This window comes from Ictidomys tridecemlineatus, chromosome 10 (genome assembly GCF_052094955.1).
Source record: "Ictidomys tridecemlineatus isolate mIctTri1 chromosome 10, mIctTri1.hap1, whole genome shotgun sequence".
NCBI classification, from domain to species: Eukaryota; Metazoa; Chordata; class Mammalia; order Rodentia; family Sciuridae; genus Ictidomys; species Ictidomys tridecemlineatus.
In genome coordinates this window covers 14,338,499-14,357,449 of record NC_135486.1, presented here as the reverse complement: position 1 = coordinate 14,357,449, position 18,951 = coordinate 14,338,499, and the positions used below count along the sequence as shown (strand labels likewise).

The window sequence follows — 18,951 nt, the reverse complement described above, 5'->3', positions numbered from 1 at the left end:
GAGGCAGATGGATTGCAAATTTGAGACCAGCCTATGAAACTTAGGGAGACACTATCTCCCAATACAACATACAATGAGCTCATCAATAGAGCATCCCTAGGTTCAGTCCCCAGTATTGCAAAAACAAAACAAACAAACAAAAAACCCTCAAAAAAGTAGACCTTCCCTATCTGTGGAAGCTGGTGACAAAGTCTGTGGAAGACTGTTGCTGTGGAAGGTTGAATGGATTGAGTGGTGGGCCTGACGTCATTTCAAGTGACCACAGTAAGGAAGAATACGACTTTAGGTGTGAAGTACAAGCAAGGACAAATGAAAATGTAAGACCAAGACAAACTGGAGCCATCTGTCTCTCACGACCTCAGTGGCAGGCAACCTGCACAAGAATCAGGTGCTCTTCATGACAAACAGAATCCAGGGGGAGCAATAAGACAGGGTGCTGCTCACACCTGGGGGCCCCCAGCAGGATCGTTAGAGAATGCATGGGTTACAGTGGTGTCCTGCACTCCCACCTTCAGGGTGTACTTGAGCTGCTGCCTCACTTCCACTCCCAGGTTCTCAGGAACGTTTCCCTTGGAGTCAACCCTAGCGTGAAGCCATCCAGGGAAGGGCATTCTGGGAATCTTGTTTTAAGTTATGATGACACACTACAAAACCACCATAGTCCCTAAGATCAATTTCAAAGGGAGGCTTTGGAGGTTCATTTACAGGCCAGTACACCTGTTAAAGTGATGGGGGGCATATCTGAAGGTAAGGAGAGGAGGTGAAGGGAGCCTTCATCATGGTCTGCAAGATGTGGCTGTCACAGAAGAATAGAAACGCCAGGGAGAGGCTAAGATGTACTACATGGCCACATATCCAAATGACTATAAATGTGTCCACAAAAAATTTGACTTTATGTTGGGACAAAAACCATGTCTCAGAAGTCCTGAAGGATCCTCAGGAATTTCTGAGTGCCCAGGCTTTCTCTGGGTACCCCAACCTGACCCCACTCCATTTCCTTCTACCCTTCTCCTCTGAGCACCAGGGAGGACAAGAGTAAGGAAGACATGGGAGACAGGAACCCATACCACTAGCAGCTCCTCAAGGGCTGTGGAGAGGAGCCCCTGAATGCCCATTTCACAGCTTCCTTCTTTGGTAGAAGCCAGGTTGTTCCCAATGTACCAGAGTGGGATGGAATAATGAGGCCATATTCCGCAAATGTGTAGGTCTGTCTCAAGAAATGTTTCCTCTCTGTGGGGAAGCAGAAGGTGGAATGAGATAATAAAAGCAGGTGGAAGGCAATTCTTTCCAAAGCCCAGGACCTGAAGTGGCCCCACCAGGTGTGGCAGGCCTGAGTTCTGAGTCTGTACCTCAATGGGAACCTTTATTGGTCACGTATGTCCAGGTCTGCTTCTGGTTTTGTATGGACTGTATCAAGCAATAGTGGTCTCCAGAGCTGTGATATTCAACGACTCTCTCCTGTATCCTTTGTGGTCTCCTAAGAATAAAGGGAGATGGGCCAGGCTGTGGAAAATATCCAGCGAAGGTTTGTTGAAGATAGTGGCTGGCTCCCTCTTAGTGATTTATGAGATCAGCTGCACTAATGGAGCGTTGAAACTGATGAACAGGGAGCTGCCACCAAGGTTTCTGTACCCAAAAGAGTGGCAGCACCTCACCATGTTCACCCTCCTCATACTCAATGGCTGTGTCGATGTCATGAGCAAGAACATGCTCCCTCAGAGGTGTGTGGCCCTAGAAAAAGGTGCCCTGGTCCTGTCTTTTTATGAGCTCCTGCTACTGATGGTGTCACATGTTAAGGAGTCATCGGGGATTGAGCTGCAAGTTCATTATCTGCTCATCTTGGTGGTGTTCCTGCTGTTGCTGGTGTTAACTGTAGAACTCTGGGCTCCTGAGATGTTTCAACTCTGGATGATGGAGACTTTGCTGATTCTGATCATGGGCTCCTGGCTGATACAGGCAGGCTTTATTCTGTACAGACCAGTCTCTGGTTACCCTTGGGATGATGATGACATGAATGACCTCATGTTTGTCACCACCTTCTTCTGCTGGCATGTGATGTTTGACGCCTTGTGCCTGTTTGGAATCTATGGCTTCTCTTACTTTTGGCTTCGTTGTCGCTACTCCAGCTTGAAGATGATGGGGTCTAAAGAAGCTCCCTATCACCAGAGCACTCCAGAGCCCCTCTACAGGCTGTTGCAGGAAATAGAGCAGCCAGAGAAGGAAGACCAGGCTCCTCTGCTTGCAAAGAGCTCACCTCGAGACAAAGCCTAGAGTGCCTGGCACATGGGTCCTCTCAGCCTCATGTGTGACATCCTTATTTTTGTTCCCCAATAAAGGTAACAGCCATAGAAGACAGCAGTTGGTGTATTTGCTGTCTCTGAGATATCACTGCTGAGATAAGGAGAGTCCTAAGAAAGGGATGCTTATGGAATTTGGGGAGAGGGAGGAAGAGGATCAGGGGAATAAATCAGCATGCAAGCAGAGCCACAAAAGAAGAGAATGCAATAGAAGGCCTTTGAAGGGAGGAGTCTCTGCAGAGGGCGCATTAGAGTCCCTCAGGTATTCCATCGCTGCTGCTTCTCCAGGCACCTGTGACTGCTTTTACCTGAGGAAATAAAGATTGATTCTGATAATTCAAAAATGGAATCATCCAAGTCTAATCCTGTTTAAGTGGGTATTGTGTGTGCTCACCAATGGGATTTATAATGGATGTACACAGTTTGAAATTATGCCCTTTTTGCCTCCCGCCTCCTACACCCAACTTTTAAGGTTTGGTACATTTCAGAATTTTATGCACAAAGTGACTTTAAAAAATAACTTGAATTTGCACAATTCAAGTTTTAATAGCATTTAAATGCTCAGTACTTTTTCAACTTCATTTTTTATTACTCTGTCGCCAAAGCTTATCTCTTTCACCACTGCCACCCTTGTACATGTAATGTATTGTACACAATCTTTAGGTCTTCACAAATTTCCATCCCTTTCATCTCACAGAAAGTTACAGAAAGTCACACCTGGTCACAGTTTTGCCATCTGATTAGATAATCAGCATAAACCCCACCTCCACCTCCACCCCTCTGAACATCTCCAAGGCGGCCTTCTCCAAGAACTCTTGAATTCTCAGGCACTTACATCAAATCCACCTTGTTATTTTCCTCATACATCTGATTCACTTTGTTTTGTTCTGTTTGGGGAAATCATTTCCCTTGGGGAGGTTTTTCCTTACTGACACATGTGTAGGTGCATAGAGGGTAGAGACTTTGCTATATTTGGGTTACAAAATGTCCTAAAGTTTATGCCAACTATGAGACATAGCGATGCTTACTAAAGGCTAATTTGTTCCAGAACATCCCCCTGTGCCTTCTAGATCTGTTACAGACAAGTCAGAGGGTTCGTGAACCTCTGGGCCACACCAGCAGTCCTAATTTGAGTCATCGTCTTAGTAATGGGCCGGCCGCTTTCTTCCTGGCTCTTGGGGATAGTAAAATCTAGTAACCTGTTTCCAAACTGTTTACTTTGATTAAAAAAAAAAAAAAAAACAACCTCACAACTGTTTCTATTGATTTGCTCTAGTCTCAGAGCTGCCACGAGGCTGGACAGGAGTTCAAACACAGGAGTGCTAGACCCAATTCTGTGACTGTGTCCCTCAGGCCATAGTGACTTTGACAAGGGAAATGGAGAAGGAAGTAATCCTCAAAATGAAATAAGGAGGGAGGGAGGAAAGGAAGAAGAAAGGAGGGGTAGGGGGCAGTTCAGCCAGAAGGCCCAGGTGGAGGAAGCAGCATGGTGTATATACGCTGGACACCCCTGAAGGGCGTGCTTATGTTACACCTGCTGTCTCACCCTCACCACGGCCCCTCGCCTCTGGGAATGAGAATCGGGCCTACTCTCAACCTCTGGCTCAGTGTTAGATCTCTGTGTTCAGATCCAAGTGAGGGCAGAGACCTGTCTGTGACTAAGCCTTCCAGCCATTGCACTTCCCTTTTATTCCCGCTTCCCAGACTCTGATCAACTGCCTTTCTTTGGGGTCCTCCTTTCTCTTCACCTCTCTTACACATTGATGACAGAGGATGAACAAGCACAAATGCTGTTAACTGCCCATTTCCAGGCACTTGAGGTCTCGTTTTATAAGGATAAACCTCTTATAATCATGCAACAATCCCAACATAATCTCTCTCAAATAGCCATGTAAACACTGCACTTGGGTATTATTAATTTACCTTATATAAGATCTAACAGAAAAGCCCTCCCCTTGGACAGTTAAGAAAAAACTTGCCAAACATCAGGCTTGGGGAACAAGTTTGTAATCCTCACAAAATTCCACCAGAGGGCACTATGTTCCCATAGCCTGGGGACAAGCAATTAGTTCCTCAATTCCAGTACACAAGTCTCTTAAGAACCTGTTTTAAAAGTGGGAGAGGGCCAGGTGCATGGGTTACACCTGTAATCCCAATCACTAGGGAGGCTGAAGCAGGAGGATCCCAAGTTCAAAGGCAGCTTCAGCAATTTAGCAAGGCCCAAAGCAACTTAGTCTTAGTGAGACCCTATTTTAAAATAGAAAATTAAAAGGGCTGGGATGTGTCTCAGTGGTTAAGCACCCCGGGTTCAGTCCCTGGTACCAAAAAAAATAATAAAAAAAAAAAAGTGCGAGGCAAAAGGAGGGCAGGAAAAGTACAGAAGACTAAATATTGCCCAAGCATCCAAAAAACACCCTAGGGCTATTTCCCATTAAAATTTGGCACACAAAGGTGAAATAAACAGGGACCCAAATCAATTAATGGGGTTAGGGGTGAGGCAGGAAAGACTGGATCCAGTTGAGGATTTCTTTGGGAAAAGTACCAGCTAAAGGGCATTCTGACCCCAAAATTTTTTTGATCAGAGTGCCAAATTCTCTAAAACATTTTTTTCTTTCTCTTTCCACATTTTTATGGGTGCATTATAATTGTACTTAATGATGAGATTTGTTGTTACATATTTGTACATGCACAGACAACAATAAAATTGGGCTATAATTTCCTAAACTTTTAAAAAGCTTTAATCAATCTAGAGAACAAAGATATCTACATATGCATGGAGAATAAGAAATAAAAAGGATCTAGGAAAATCCCAGATTCTCAAAATGAAACTAAGGAAAGATTATTACATGGGACTAATAATCTCCAAAGATTGCTTTACCCTACTCACTTGTGTCCATCCACCTGTGTGTTTGTGTGTGTGTGTGTGTGTGTGTGTGTGTGTGTTTCTGGCAATGGAACGCAGGGCCTTGAGCACACTAAGCATGTCCTCTACCACAGAGCTACACTCTAGCCCCTCCAAAGATACCTTCAAAGAGAACCGGCTACATAGCACCTATTTTCTCATATCTTAGTTATTCACAAAGAAAATGTACACAGAATGGTCACTATTCCAAAGTCACTGGATAAACTGTAATATAAGACTTTGGGGTAAACTGGTCGGTCCCTGTACTCTGTACTTTCTTCAGTGGTTTGGTAGGAATTTCATTATTTTGGAAGTGGTGGCCCAGGAACTCCACCCATAGGCTAAGGACACTGAAAGAAGGGGACCAGAGAAATGCGCTCAAAGGAATGGCACCTTGGAAGTATATTAGGTTGTGGAATGCTGTCCTAACCTGACTTCACCAAGTTCTCAGTTTCTCCTCTTTAGGATAAAAAGGCATGAAAATCTAATGTCAGAACTGTATGGCTTTAATTTTCTCTATAAGACTTATTTCTCATGTTGTGAGGTAAGATGAACTTGACTTTTCCCAACTTTCCAAGCAGCTTCCTAATAAAGACAAGACTTAGAATAGAGCTCAAACAGACCCAAGCCTTCCATCCTAATGCACATGTGGCAAGTAGAGTGTTCCCTAAATTGAAATGATTTCAGTGAGTGTTCGACAAAGACTCAAATCAGGTTTAGGAGACATAGCTGAGGTTCAAATCTCAAATTTCCTTTGCTCAATTGAAGAGTATCAAATAATCAAGATACATAAAGAATAATTCTTGTGCTCAGTGGCTGATTACTAAATTGAAGTATAATCTGGTCCTTCCTTCTATAATTGTGGAGAGTGAAGTTTGTAAGGTCACCCACCTATACCTTCTTCCCAAAATATGGTTTAAGAGTAATGCTATTAACTTCCAAAGCTGTTCTTCTTTTTTGTCTTATTATTTTCTTTTAAGATTCAATTATGGTCTATTCTTTTGAAAAAAACTTATGTTGGTTTATTAAACAAAGAAAAAGTCGACAATGCAGGTCAGATTTTTAAGGGTATCCCCAATCCTGACTTTCAGTTGTGCTCCCTTTTCACTGATTACCTTTGAAACAACAACACAGGCCCTGGAAAAGCCCTCTCAGAGCACTGGATTAAAGGCTTCAGACCTACAAAGTGAGAAGAGTTCTTTTAAGTGAGAAAGAAGTTGTAAGGTGAACTCAAAGGTAAAGCCCACCAAAGACAAGGCCTTCATTTCATGCAGTAGAGCAACAGTGAAGAAATGTGCTTAATCCTGGGCTATGTCTGCAGATTTGGAATAAAATCTTCTGTAATATTGCTCTCCCACTCCACCCACCCCTGGGACAGAACAACTCCAAGAGAGAGAACCTAGCTTCAAAGCACATGCCCTAAGAACCCCCTCTCAGCTTTGAAACTGTGCACCCAGAGACTGAAAAGTTCATGCGTCCAAGAATCCTAATGTTCTTTTTATGGAGGGGTAGAAAATGGGGGCAGTGGCAATTTATGGAAGAAGGGGAAGAAAATCAAAGGGCAGCAGATACAGCGGTCAAAGTGGGTAAAACAGGGTGTTCTACTTTTTTACTTCTCTAAAAAGTACAGTCTGGTTTTCTGGGGGTGAACCAACTGAAGAACTTTTGCTTTTTCTTCTATCGCACACTCTAGAAAATTCCCTGCTCAGTACTTGGACTTATCTAGGTTCTAATTTGGTTGATTTAAGCAAGTGTAGGACTGAAGTAGGAGGCCTCTTGCTCACTCCTGAAAGAGTCAGTGGTCATGTATTATGTTCCTAACTGCCACAAGACAGGCCCCTGGTCACAGGAAAGGATCAAAGCAAATCCATTTCCATTCTCGGAAAAGCAGCTCAAAGCACATGTTCTCTTGATGATGCCGCTGTCATTTCTGTGTGGTCAACAAACGTTTACTGAACACTCCCTCTGGACACTACTGGGGGATATGGAGATGACAGAGCTGCTCTTGGAGGTTAACATAGCAAGGGAAGTAGACACTCAGAAATGCAGAAACACCACAAGATTAGAAAATTACATTTGTGCCTTCCTATTCCACTTTCTATTATGTTTTCCATCCCCATCTCAGGTGCTAGTAATGCTATAGAAAGGTCTGATTTACGCTTTGGCAGTTTGGCATCTGGAGACCAACGTCTCGTAAAACAAGAACATCACTTTTCCCTTTCTCTGCTCCCTTTCCAACCAGTTCTGAAGACTTGGTAGAAACAGTCAGAATGAGAACAGCTCACTTTGTTACCAGGTCTAAGCCCACCTTCCTTAAACCAAAGATGGAGCATTATACTAAATCAGAAAGTTGATTTAAGTCTCCTTAAATGGGAAAAGAAATACTCTAATCCCTTCACATTATTCTGGCCTACCATATATAATGTTTTCCAAACCTTTATTATGTTCCTGGCCCTAATCTCTTTTGTTAATGCTATCACAATTAATCCCTACAATTTATAGGTAGCTATTATTTTCCCATTTCATAGGCAAGAAAACCCAGGCTCTGTGTGGCTAAGTAACTTGGCCAACACAAAGGTGGTAAGAGGTCAAGTTCAGGTTTGAACCTAGGTTTGTTGGATCTGATGCCCTGCCTTTATCTAACATACTGTAATGTTTCAACTTGCAGCACTAAAATCTAACAAGGAATTTGCTATGTGAGGTGCCTTACCCAGTCCAAAATATAACAGAACCTGCGTTAGAGATGAATACTGCATCTATCACTTGAAAATGCTACAGTGTTCCACACACTTAAAGGGAAGGGATAGTGACCAAAGAAGCCAAGTAATGTGTGTGTGGTCACAAGCAACATTTCTTTTTCATATTTGTGGTACAAAACATAACCAGAAGAACAAACATTTTCCCTTCCTTTTCCAAGGGCACTGGAAGCATGAATTCTTGGTCTTTAAACAGAAAATCACAGTCTCAAATAGTGGGGCTCCTGAAACACACAGTAAAGACCAGACATGACAGGTGGATTTCAGCCACTAAAAAAGAAGCCACAATCAACTAATTGGAGAGCAAAATCAGGGAGAATTCCTTTAAGGAATCCTAAATTTCTGAAGAATTTTGACTTCTGAAGGGGCAGCAAAGACTTGGAAGGGGGCCTGGGAAGAGCTGGAAAACCTGCGGCTTTCCTTTAGCTGCTCTTACAGTAGTTTGCGCGCAGAAATATCACATCAGGTGGGTGGCACTATAGGCCATTCTTGGAACCACTTCATTTTCCAGATATGGAAACTTGGGCCCAGAGAGTCTGCGACTTGCCCAGGGTCTCACTGAGGCAGTACTGGACAGGTCTCCTTTGTGGAGCCCTGCAGAATCCTCTGGAGTACAGAAACACAGCACTTCAGGGGAAAATAGGAAATCACAGGGTTCGTTCACTTTCCCAAGCCCACGACGGGACCAGGGACGAGTGCTCTTCCAAGCCTTGAGTGCCAGGTCTCTGCAGGCCGAGGGCCTCCGCCCTGGCTGGGGCTTGCCCCCCAGTGCAACCTCGTCCAACTTCGCCCGAGCGCGCGCGGAGGGCGGGAGGGCGGCTCTCTCACAACAAAGGGCGACATTCGGTTTCTGTGGTTCTGGGCTCGCGGAACTTGCACCGAGGAGGCAGCCAGGGCGAGGCCCGGGGGGCCCTCGGGGCTGGCGGGTGGGCAGCGAGGACTGGGTCCCCGGGCAGGCCCGGCCCTCCGCGCGGCGGCCGCGCTCCCCTCCCCCACGCCCCTTTCTCTTTCTTTCTTCCCAGCTCCCTCGCCCCACCCGGCGGCGCCCGCTCGGCTCCTCGCCCAATGGCCGCCGGGGCCCGGCGCGCATCAGCTGATGGGCCCCGGTCCCGGGCGCCGCGAGCCAATCAGGGCGCCGGGGGCGGCCCCGGGCGGCCGATAAAGGGTGCGGGGTTGCAGGCGGCCCGACAGAGCCGAGAATGGGAGAAGAGCAGAGCTGCTGAGCGCCCCGGCCAACTCCTCTCCTCTCTCCTCACCTCGCTCTCACGGCCCGCCCGCCCGCCACCTGCTCGCCGCCCAGGTAGGCACGCGGCCGGCCCCGCGGGCCCTGAGTGACGCGCGGCGCCCCGGCCTGGGTTTCGGCCCGGCCCGGCCGCCTCCCACCTGCTGTCTCCAGCTCCGCGTTTCGGCCCCGGCCGCGGGCTTCACACGCTCCCGCTTCCCGCGTGCTTGGGCCGCCGGCGGCTCCGAGTCCGCCCCGTCCGGTTGGCGACGGCGGGGCGCGCCCTCGACCGGGCTCGGAGCGGGACGGTGGGGGAGGGTGTTGTTTTGATCCTCCTTTCGCTACTTGCGGCCCGAAGCGCCGCCCCCGGAGGCCGGCGCCCTGGGTGGCTTGTGCAGTGAGGACTGAGCGGCCGCAGGGTCCCTTCGCGAGGGTGCGCGGCTCCTTCCGCAGTGGCGCGTCCGGGCAGTCCTGGTGGCACCGGGCTTTTAGACGCCCGGGTTGAGGCGGGGAGCCGTGAGCGTTGTTTGCGCGGCCAGCTCCCGCTGCGGGGTCCCGGGGCTCCTGTAGTGTGACCGAACAATGGAGGGCCGGGGTCGCGTCGGGGAGAGCGGGCATCGCAGTGGAGACACCCGGTCGGCTCGAGGCAGCAGCCGCGCACCGTCCCTCCAGCCGACGCAGGCTCGACCCTCCCCGGCCTCTACCCCCGCGGGGCATGGCTGGCTCGGCGAGGCCCTGAGGTCAACGCGGGCCGGAGGGGCGGGGCGCCCATCTTCAGAACCTTGAGTGGGAGGGGGCTGCTCTCAAGGTGGCTTATCCCAACTCCCCCGGGGGCGGGAAGCGGAGATCCACTTCCAGCCGCAAATTCTCCAAGAAGATCATAAATGAAGATGACGATGACCTGGAGTCTCAGGCCTCCGAGACGACCCCCACCAACTCCTGCGGCTTCATGTCCTACTCCAACTCCGGGGAGAAACCATGGGTCAAGGCTAAGACCTTAAACCAACTCCACCAGCAGCCTATCTATTCCAATGCCTCCCGGCAGGACCGCTCCGTGTCTTTGTCCCTCTCCCCTACTCCATCACCGTCACCCTCACCCTCACCCAGAAAGCTTCGTTGCTTGGACCCGCGAGAGATCCCCAGTGAAGAGAAGCATGAGCACAACAGTAAAAAGAGGAGGGCTAGAGAGGTCAACCCCAGCAGTCCCTTAGACCTTCTCTGGCAGGGGTGAGTGAGGGGGCAGGGAGGAGGACACTGCAAAGGGGGCATCTGCAGACACCACCCTGAACTTCAGAACCCGTTCTCCCACGTGAACTTGGCACCATGTAGGCACCAGCTGCTGGCATCCAACTGGTCTCACCAAAGAACAGGAGATCTGGAACCCAGGCTTAGAGACAGTGGTCGGATGTTGGAGAGGAAAGCTGAGACTGGGTTGTAGCTTTCAGAAGTTGTCCTGGCCTTCCACGGCAGGGGTGGGAGGTGGGATTTGATGACCTGTCTTCTAGACTCTGTAGGTAAAGATAGTGTTGATTCTGTAATAGGACTGGACAGGCGAGGTCCTCCTCTTCCCTAGGGGAAGGGTGAGGCAGTTGGAGGGAGAAGCAGTTTTCAGCTGGGCAAACATGGACGGTTGCCCGTAGAAACTTTGCCACTGTACTTCAGAAAGTTGCCCAAGTCATTGGAGGAGAACAGTGTGTTCCCTTTCCAGCCACCCTGGGCTAGAGAGGGAGGGGGGAACATTTCCTCTTGTATGGAGGCTGGTTTTGTGGCTTCAGAGATGTCTTCTTTTGGAGGCTTTGTGGTCATGGCTTGCCATCATGCCTTGGAGCTTGTTGAAATCCCAGATCTTTTTGATTAGAAATGGAAATTTTCTACTTGTGTAGAGTCTTTAGTAAAATCCCCAGAATATTGTCATTCTCACATTTAAATCTGAGGCCTGTCTTCTGAAGTGAGAATTTTACATCACACCAATGAAAAATTACGCAGCATGCACATTGGAGTCTGATTCAGAACAGAAACCAGGTCTCTAGCTGGATTTTACTTGAATTGGAAGATGGTAAACATTCTGTCTCTGAACTTTTGTATTGTCATTTTAAAAAATAAAATTATTTCTAATTTGTTATATATGACAGCAGAATGCATTTCAATTCTTAGGACACATATAAAGCACAATTTTTCATGTCTCTGGTAGACAGTAGAGTCTACCAGGTAGAGTCACATCATTAGTGTCTTCATACGTGTACTTGGGGTAATGATATCCAATTATTCCACCGTCTTTCCTATCCCTTGCCCACTCCCCTTTGCCCTATCTAAAGTTCCTCCATTTGTATTTTCATTTTTGTTTCCTCCTAGTCACTTATTTCAAAAAGTTACCTACCTTAGCCACATTGAGGGAATAAAACTTTGCACTAGACTAATGGAATTTTAGAATTGAAAACATAGATTCTAGCTTGGAAGCTTCAGATCCGTAGTATCTGAAACTCTTCAACCTCTGAGCCCCAGGATGCCAAGAGATGTCAGTTAATACCAAGGCCTTGGTCTAGCAAGTTTTTTGTTTTGCTATGTAAGTACTGTGTCACTGAGCTTCGTACCCAGCCCCAAGTATCTGCTTTAATTGCTTCAAAAGGTGATGTTCAGATTTTTACACCATACTCTCATGTTACTTTTGTGTAATATGAAGTTTTGAACCCTCTGAATGCAGAGCAAATAATTGTTACTTTAGTTGTTTTGAGTTTTAAAGGGACGGGCTCTCCACTACCACTCTTAATTCAATTGTGTTCCTTAAGTCATTCCTACAGGGAATCTGTTTGTAGTGGGTGTTGATAAAATTACTTTTTTTTTCTTCAGAACATCTTCCATCATGGCCACCTCAGCAAGTTCCCACTTGAACAAAGGCATCAAGCAGGTGTATATGTCCCTGCCTCAGGGTGAGAAAGTCCAAGCTATGTATATCTGGATTGATGGTACTGGAGAAGGACTTCGCTGCAAGACTCGCACCCTGGACTCTGAGCCCAAGAGTGTAGAAGGTGAGATTGGGCAGAAATGGGGTACTTGCCTAGGGTGGGGGCAGTGTGGGGGTGGGCAGCAACACCAAGGCTTTTCAAACTTCAATCAGTGTTAAGCTTCTGCATAGCCTCAAAACATAGCAACAATGGAAGCCTTTATTTAAATGGACTCGTGTGTAAACCAATATACTGAAGAGAGAAGGTTTGAGTGTAATTTGTAGAAGATAAGGGGCTGGAGACTTTCCTGACTTAACCATCCTACTTAACTGGCTCTAAAGCATCCCTGGGAACCCAATTTGAAAACCACTCCTCCTAACTGAATATGCCAAGTAATTTGCACACTGCTGAAGTCTATGTTTAGTAGTCATATCACTGGATTTCTGCATGCAAAGTACATCCTTTAAAGTGGTTTATAAATGGGGGGACTCACCATTTGTTTTTTGTTGGAGCCACTTTTAGAAATTTTAAATGATCTGGTTTCATGTTCCTTGAGGAGTTACTATATTAGATTTGTGATCTTCATTTTTTTTAGTCTAGAACAAGTTGTAGCCCTTGCCCTTGTGGGAATGGGCCAAGGGAAAAACTGTCACCTCCTGCCTACATTAGAATAGCTCATTCTTCTGCTTATATTCACATTTGGATTTATTGAATGAAGGACCGTAATATGGAGCATATAAAGTGCTATGTGGCAGGTGTTGAACAGGCCTCTGCCATCTGAGAACTCAGTCAATAGGAGAGATGAAGAAATTGACCTCTAAAACAGTGAGAAAAGTGAACTAGTGGTATGGGAGCATCAGTCTGTTTTCTTCATCTGCAAAATAAGGACACAACGTTAGTTGGGACAGTCAGTGAAAGTAGGGGATGAGAGAAGGAAGCAACACAGATGGCCTAATGAAAGAACCAGAATCTTTCCCCTGTCTCTTAAATGACTGATTCACTGATTGTAATAACAAAGTACCTCATTGTCTACTGGTATAGAGTAGACTTATTTAAGTAGGGAATGTCTGTCAACCTTTGGTGGCTCTTGTGACTTAATTCTTTTAAGGAAGTGAGGGTACAATGATCTTACTTGGAATGCAGGTACGTAAGTAGAGATGTTGTTTTACACAAGGATGCATTCATGCCACACTTTCTGGGAATGACATAGTAAATCTTTAGAAATGGAAAGGTGAATGAGGGGCTGGTTATATTTCTTGCTTAAGAAGCCTTCCTATACATTTTTAATTTTCCCTTCTCTTTTTGATTCAGAGTTGCCTGAGTGGAATTTTGATGGCTCTAGTACTTTTCAGTCTGAAGGCTCCAATAGTGACATGTATCTTGTACCTGCTGCCATGTTTCGGGACCCCTTCCGCAAGGATCCCAACAAGCTGGTGTTCTGTGAAGTTTTCAAGTACAACCGAAAACCTGCAGGTATGTATAAAATGGGTTTGGTTGTCCCTACCTCAGTCCAGCAGTTCTGTAAGGGGAGGAGACATTCTGAAATCAGTATTAGGAAGACTAGACTATCAGCACTGTTTAAGAATTTGGAGGATTGGGATCTATCTCTCCACCTTCCATGGTCCCCTTTACTAGTTGTATACAATGATGAATTTTTGATGTTTTTGCTGCTAAGAATCCCCAGTGACAGAGCCACCTGTTTGCCTGGAAATTTTTAAGAACCTGGATTCAGAATCTTGTTTGAATCCTGAACTGCTATTTTGCTGATTTAAAAATTGAGAAAATAATAAAATTCACCTGAAATTGGTAAGATTAAATTATTTAATACATGCAAATCTTTTGGAACAATTGTACATCAAATATTGGTTGCTGTTTCACTAAACAGCATAGTTTATCCACTGACAAACATGAGCATCTTGGTTCCCAGATAACATACATTTGCCCTGAGGTTTGCTATAACTGCACCTTAGGGTCCCTATTTGCAGACATGTCTTTCGCAGTTGTCAGCCAGTGAGATTTAGTGACTCTACACCTTCTTTGCCTTTGCACGGGGCATTATTGTTGGCAAAGGGCGTGGGCTCTGAAGCCAAGGCAACCTTGTGTTTCCTGGCTCTGTGGCTTGCCCCAAAGTGTGGGCAAGTTATCTAACAACACTTTTGAGCCTCCAAAACTAGGTGCAATGGCCATGCTTATAATCCCCACAACTTGGGAGGCTGAGGTAGGAAGATCACAAGTTTGAGTCCAACCTCTGCATTTAGTGAGATACCTTGTCTCAAAAAAGTACTTCTAATGCCCACCTCAGGGTTGTTACTGAGATGAATATTTTTTATTTTGAAGTTCTGTTCTAGCTTGGAAATTGTTTCCAGTTGAGCTCATCTCATTTTTGTTTTTCTTTTGCACCAGCCAATGCTATATAATTTAGCACTTAAGCTCACCTGGAATGTAAGCCTCCTACAGGACAAACTATTCTCAATAAAAATTAGACTTGGCTGGGACAGTGGTGCATGCCTGTAATCCCAGCTATTTGGAGAATAAGGCAGAAGGATTACAAGTTTAAGGCCAGCCTGGCAACTTAATGAGACTCTCTCAAAATTTAAAATAAGGGGGCGGGGCCTGGAGATATAGCTCAGTGCAAGACCCCTGGATTCCATCCCCAAAACCGTGTGAAAAAATAATTACAGCTTTGGCTCTAAGTGCCTGAGAAATTAAGGGATAAATTTGACAACTAGAAGCAGCTGTCTTGTGAATAGAGGGTGGAAGTGCCTGGCATTTGGTGCTTGGGAGGTGGCCAGCATGCAGATAAGGTGAACACTTGCTCTGTTCTGAATCCACTGCCATGTGACTTGGTTGTAACTGAGTTTAATTATAACTAAAGTCTTTCAGAGGATCTCCTACAGATGTGATATGTAAATGCAGCTTTTCCCATTTTCCTGACTTGGTGATGGGACATAAAGGTTTTCCCTAGGTCAGTTCATGATCATCTCGGCTGTGTAGAGTAGAAAGACTGTTTGCACATCAGCATCCAGGCCCAGTATATGTGTCCCTAATAGCATGTTGACTTGCTTTCTAGAGACCAATTTAAGGCACACCTGTAAACGGATAATGGAAATGGTGAGCAACCAGCATCCCTGGTTTGGAATGGAACAGGAATACACTCTCATGGGCACAGATGGTCATCCCTTTGGTTGGCCTTCTAATGGCTTTCCTGGTCCCCAAGGTAAGTCCTTTTGGATAAAAGGCAAACTAATCCTCCCCCAGGTGCTTAGTCCAGGAAAGCCCCTCTTCTCCAGAGATAGGAACAACTCTCAAAAAAAAGTTGAGACCCGCTGAAAATAACAGTAGGGACATGCCTTCTTGTTACCCAAATCCAGAGATGGATGTAAATATATAAAGTGAGAAGGGGTTGAGGTGGAACCTTTGGGTCCACGAGGCTGTGGCAAAGAGGAACCCCCTAATTTCTTCATTCCCCACCTGTAGGTGAAGACAGGGATTGGGGATTCAGGAGAACAAGTAGTCCAGGACTTGAGATTTCTGATTTGGGGATTTTGGGGATTTCCCCCACTTTTACCACATTGTCTTGAAACCTGCAGGTCCATATTACTGTGGCGTGGGAGCAGACAAAGCCTATGGCAGGGACATTGTGGAAGCTCATTACCGGGCCTGCTTGTATGCTGGAGTCATGATTACGGGGACAAATGCTGAGGTCATGCCTGCCCAGGTAAAGGCTCTGGTCTGTCAGCTTCTTGCCCCCTGAAGATGTCGGGGGTAGGTAGGCAAATGGGGGCTTGGACTAGCAAGGGCTGCTGATGCACCAGTCACTAACCCACAATTTCAGAGTGGGTTGGAGTAGAGGTGGGAAGAAAGCAGGCTTGAGCTTGAGTTCAGATGAGCAGCTGGCTTTATTGTAAAGGCCAACCTTTTCATTCTTTCTAGTGGGAATTCCAAATAGGACCTTGTGAAGGAATCCACATGGGAGATCATCTCTGGGTGGCCCGTTTCATCTTGCATCGCGTTTGTGAAGACTTTGGAGTGATAGCTACCTTTGATCCCAAGCCCATTCCTGGAAACTGGAATGGTGCCGGCTGCCACACCAACTTTAGTACCAAGGCCATGAGGGAGGAGAATGGTCTGAAGTGAGTGTCTGCTGTGGGGGTCAAGTTTATTCTCAAGTGAAAAAGGCTTGGGAAGGGAATATCAATCTCTTTATGTCTCTTTTTGTTTTGCCAAATGTTTGTATAGGGGGACAGGTAAGCTGAACTTCAGGCTACAAATGCCTTAGCTCTTGACAATTGGCTTATTTTTTTCTAATTCTGTCGTTTTGTTCTCATTTAGAAAATACCAAATAATACTCAAGGAATAGAATTAAAGATGGTGATAGGGAAAGTTTAAAAGTATTTAATAAGAACTAATTTAGAAACAGTACAGGCACATAGATTGGTGCTTATGGGTGGGAGAAAGTCTTTCAGCACATAATGCCTTGGTGCTACATGTCAGGCCTTCTGAGCACTGGGGTACATAGTAACAAGGCGGTCACTGGTGTGAGTCATGGAGTATTGGTGGTGCTGGTAAACGTCAGTCCTGGATGCCTACCAGTTCTTGTCCTTGAAGGGAGGATTTTTTTGGTGATAAGGTTAACTCTCATCTTGTGTTTTTTTATTTTATTTTATTTTTATTTTTTAGGTACATTGAGGAGGCCATTGAGAAACTAAGCAAGCGGCACCAGTACCACATTCGTGCCTATGATCCCAAGGGGGGCCTGGACAATGCCCGGCGCCTAACTGGATTCCACGAAACCTCCAACATCAACGACTTTTCTGCTGGCGTGGCCAACCGTAGTGCCAGCATCCGCATTCCCCGGACTGTCGGCCAGGAGAGGAGGGGTTACTTTGAAGACCGTCGCCCCTCTGCCAACTGTGATCCCTATTCAGTGACAGAAGCCCTCATCCGCACGTGTCTTCTCAATGAAACCGGAGATGAACCCTTCCAATACAAAAACTAAATGGACTAGACCTCAGCCTTCAAGCCCCTCCTAGTTCTGCCTCCCACTCCAACTCTTCACCCTCTGTGTTGTCCCGCTTGTCCCGATTGTAACTCAAAGGGTGGAATATCAAGGTCTTTTTTTATTCCTCATGCCCAGTTAATCTTGCTTTCTTTGGCCAGGATAGAGGTGTTACGTTTTTAATCTCTTCACCCCCAGCCCCCTTTTCTTGTCAGTGAGGCTTTTTTTAAATGCCCTAGTGGGAAGGGGTGCCTGTCAGGCATGGCTGTGGGATGCAGCATGTTCTGGGGGAGCAGGGAGGTACATTTTCTTCAAGGTTGCTGAAAGAGGAGGCCTGGTGAGGTTAGGTTAGAATTCCCCCCCGTGTGGAAAGCTCTATTTCTTAAGCTATAACTATAGAGAAGGGTGGGGTGGCCGTCAGCGAGGGAAATGCCCTGGTCTCCTACTGCAGCACTTCCCTTGCTTGGGGCTGCATTCCCTTCCGTGGACACAAAGCTGGGTAAACTGATAGAAAGCCCTGTCTTAAAGAAAAAGATCTTAGTGCTTGGTCCTTCATTTATAACACAAAGCAGAGTAGTATTTTTATATTTAAATATAAAAACAAAAAAATTATGGGTGTGTGGGTATGTGTTTTTCTAAGGGAGGAAACCATCCTGGTCACTGGGTGCTAAATTTGAAGCAAATACTTTGGTTTAGAAATAAAAGAGATCCTTCGGAGCAGGGGTGGGGAGTGTGGTACTGGGAAAGTTGGTTACTAGGGGCGCTTAAGTCTTCATTACCACTTAAGGGTTGCCCTGCCCTGTCCACCCTTCTTAAGGAGGTGGACCCTGGATGGCTGCCAGGTGAATGACATTACTGGTGGTCACCTGAGCCCAGTGGCGAGGTTTAAGACCTGCATAATTGTCCATGGGTTTCTGGGAGCGAGTTGGCTGGCCCACATGAGAGTGTTCCTGCAGAAGGCATTGGGTTATTTTTTGGTGAAACTAGCATGTCACTAAAGCAGGCCTTTTTGATACATTAAATTTTTTAAAAGCAAAACAGAAGTTTAGATTTTAATCAAATTTGTAGGATTTCTAAGTCTAATTTTTCAAAATTGTCTGCTTCAACCATCTCTTTCCACTCTCCTCTTGGAGGAGTTGGGGACAGGGTTGGAGTGAAAATACTTGTAATGTTGTATCCTAGTGTCTTTCCTCCCAGTGCAGAATATTCCTTTCTTAAGATTCCTAAGGAGTTATTCCTTTTTTCTTTTATAATAAACAAGCCCCCTCTCCATTTGCATTTCTCCTACTGTTCCCTGGTTTTTGTGCTGGCCACAGCAGGCCAGCTGTGGTTTTCTCTTGCCATGACAACTTCTAATTGCCGTGTACAGTATGTTAGAATTAGATAACTTCTTGTTGTAAACAAATTGTAACTGCCCAGAGCAGCGCTTATAAATCAACCTAACATAAGATCTCTTCTGACTTGTTTCTTTGTGGTTGTTTAAAAAAAAAAAAAAAAAATTTATGTGCCATTTCATTTCTGTATTTCCTAACAAAAAAAGGGGGAGTGTTTTGTTTTTGGAGGCAAACTAAGCTCAGGTCTGTCAGCTCTTTGAATTTTTAAAACTGTGGAGTCACATTGCTGATGAGCTTTTTCCTTGTGCCTCTAACTTGTGGTATTTGGGATCCCAGGGGTTGTCCTCACTGGGACTGTTGGGTCACACCTCTTTGACATTTCCTAGCCTTCCACTTCTCCCCTTTCTGCGAGCCAGAGTTGGGTTTTGACTAGCACTGCTGTGACATGGTTTCCAACAGTCCTGGCTTATTTTAAAATAACATCTTAAGGTATTTAATG

At 45.9% G+C, this 18,951-nt stretch overlaps 3 protein-coding genes across 10 annotated transcripts in view; 2 read left to right on the top strand and 1 right to left on the bottom strand.

Moving 5' to 3' along the window:
• LOC106144700 (transmembrane epididymal protein 1) overlaps positions 1-11,265 on the bottom strand; it is a 69,137-nt gene extending 57,872 nt beyond the window's left edge. For 6 of the 8 annotated variants that reach the window (XM_078022448.1, XM_078022449.1, XM_078022447.1 and 3 more), the window contains exon 1: positions 9,339-11,265. Coding sequence is in view for 2 of the 8 variants with exons in the window: in XM_078022446.1 (XP_077878572.1) it covers positions 9,339-9,894 (556 nt within the window). In the remaining 6 variants the exon portion in view is untranslated. The remainder of the gene's footprint in view (positions 1-9,338) is intronic. The other 2 variants (XM_078022446.1, XM_040278203.2) reach the window with 2 other exon arrangements.
• LOC101970606 (transmembrane epididymal protein 1A) lies at positions 1,354-2,271 on the top strand. Its single transcript, XM_005319725.4, has one exon. It carries the CDS (start codon positions 1,354-1,356, stop codon positions 2,269-2,271), a length of 918 nt encoding a protein of 305 aa, XP_005319782.2.
• On the top strand, positions 9,098-18,568 carry Glul (glutamate-ammonia ligase). Its single transcript, XM_005319726.5, has 7 exons — positions 9,098-9,255; positions 12,025-12,203; positions 13,431-13,592; positions 15,190-15,336; positions 15,710-15,837; positions 16,053-16,252; positions 16,800-18,568. The coding sequence occupies exons 2-7, from the start codon at positions 12,038-12,040 to the stop codon at positions 17,116-17,118; spliced, it is 1,122 nt and encodes a 373-aa protein (XP_005319783.1). The 5' UTR covers positions 9,098-9,255; positions 12,025-12,037; the 3' UTR covers positions 17,119-18,568.
• Positions 18,569-18,951: the final 383 nt, after the last annotated feature.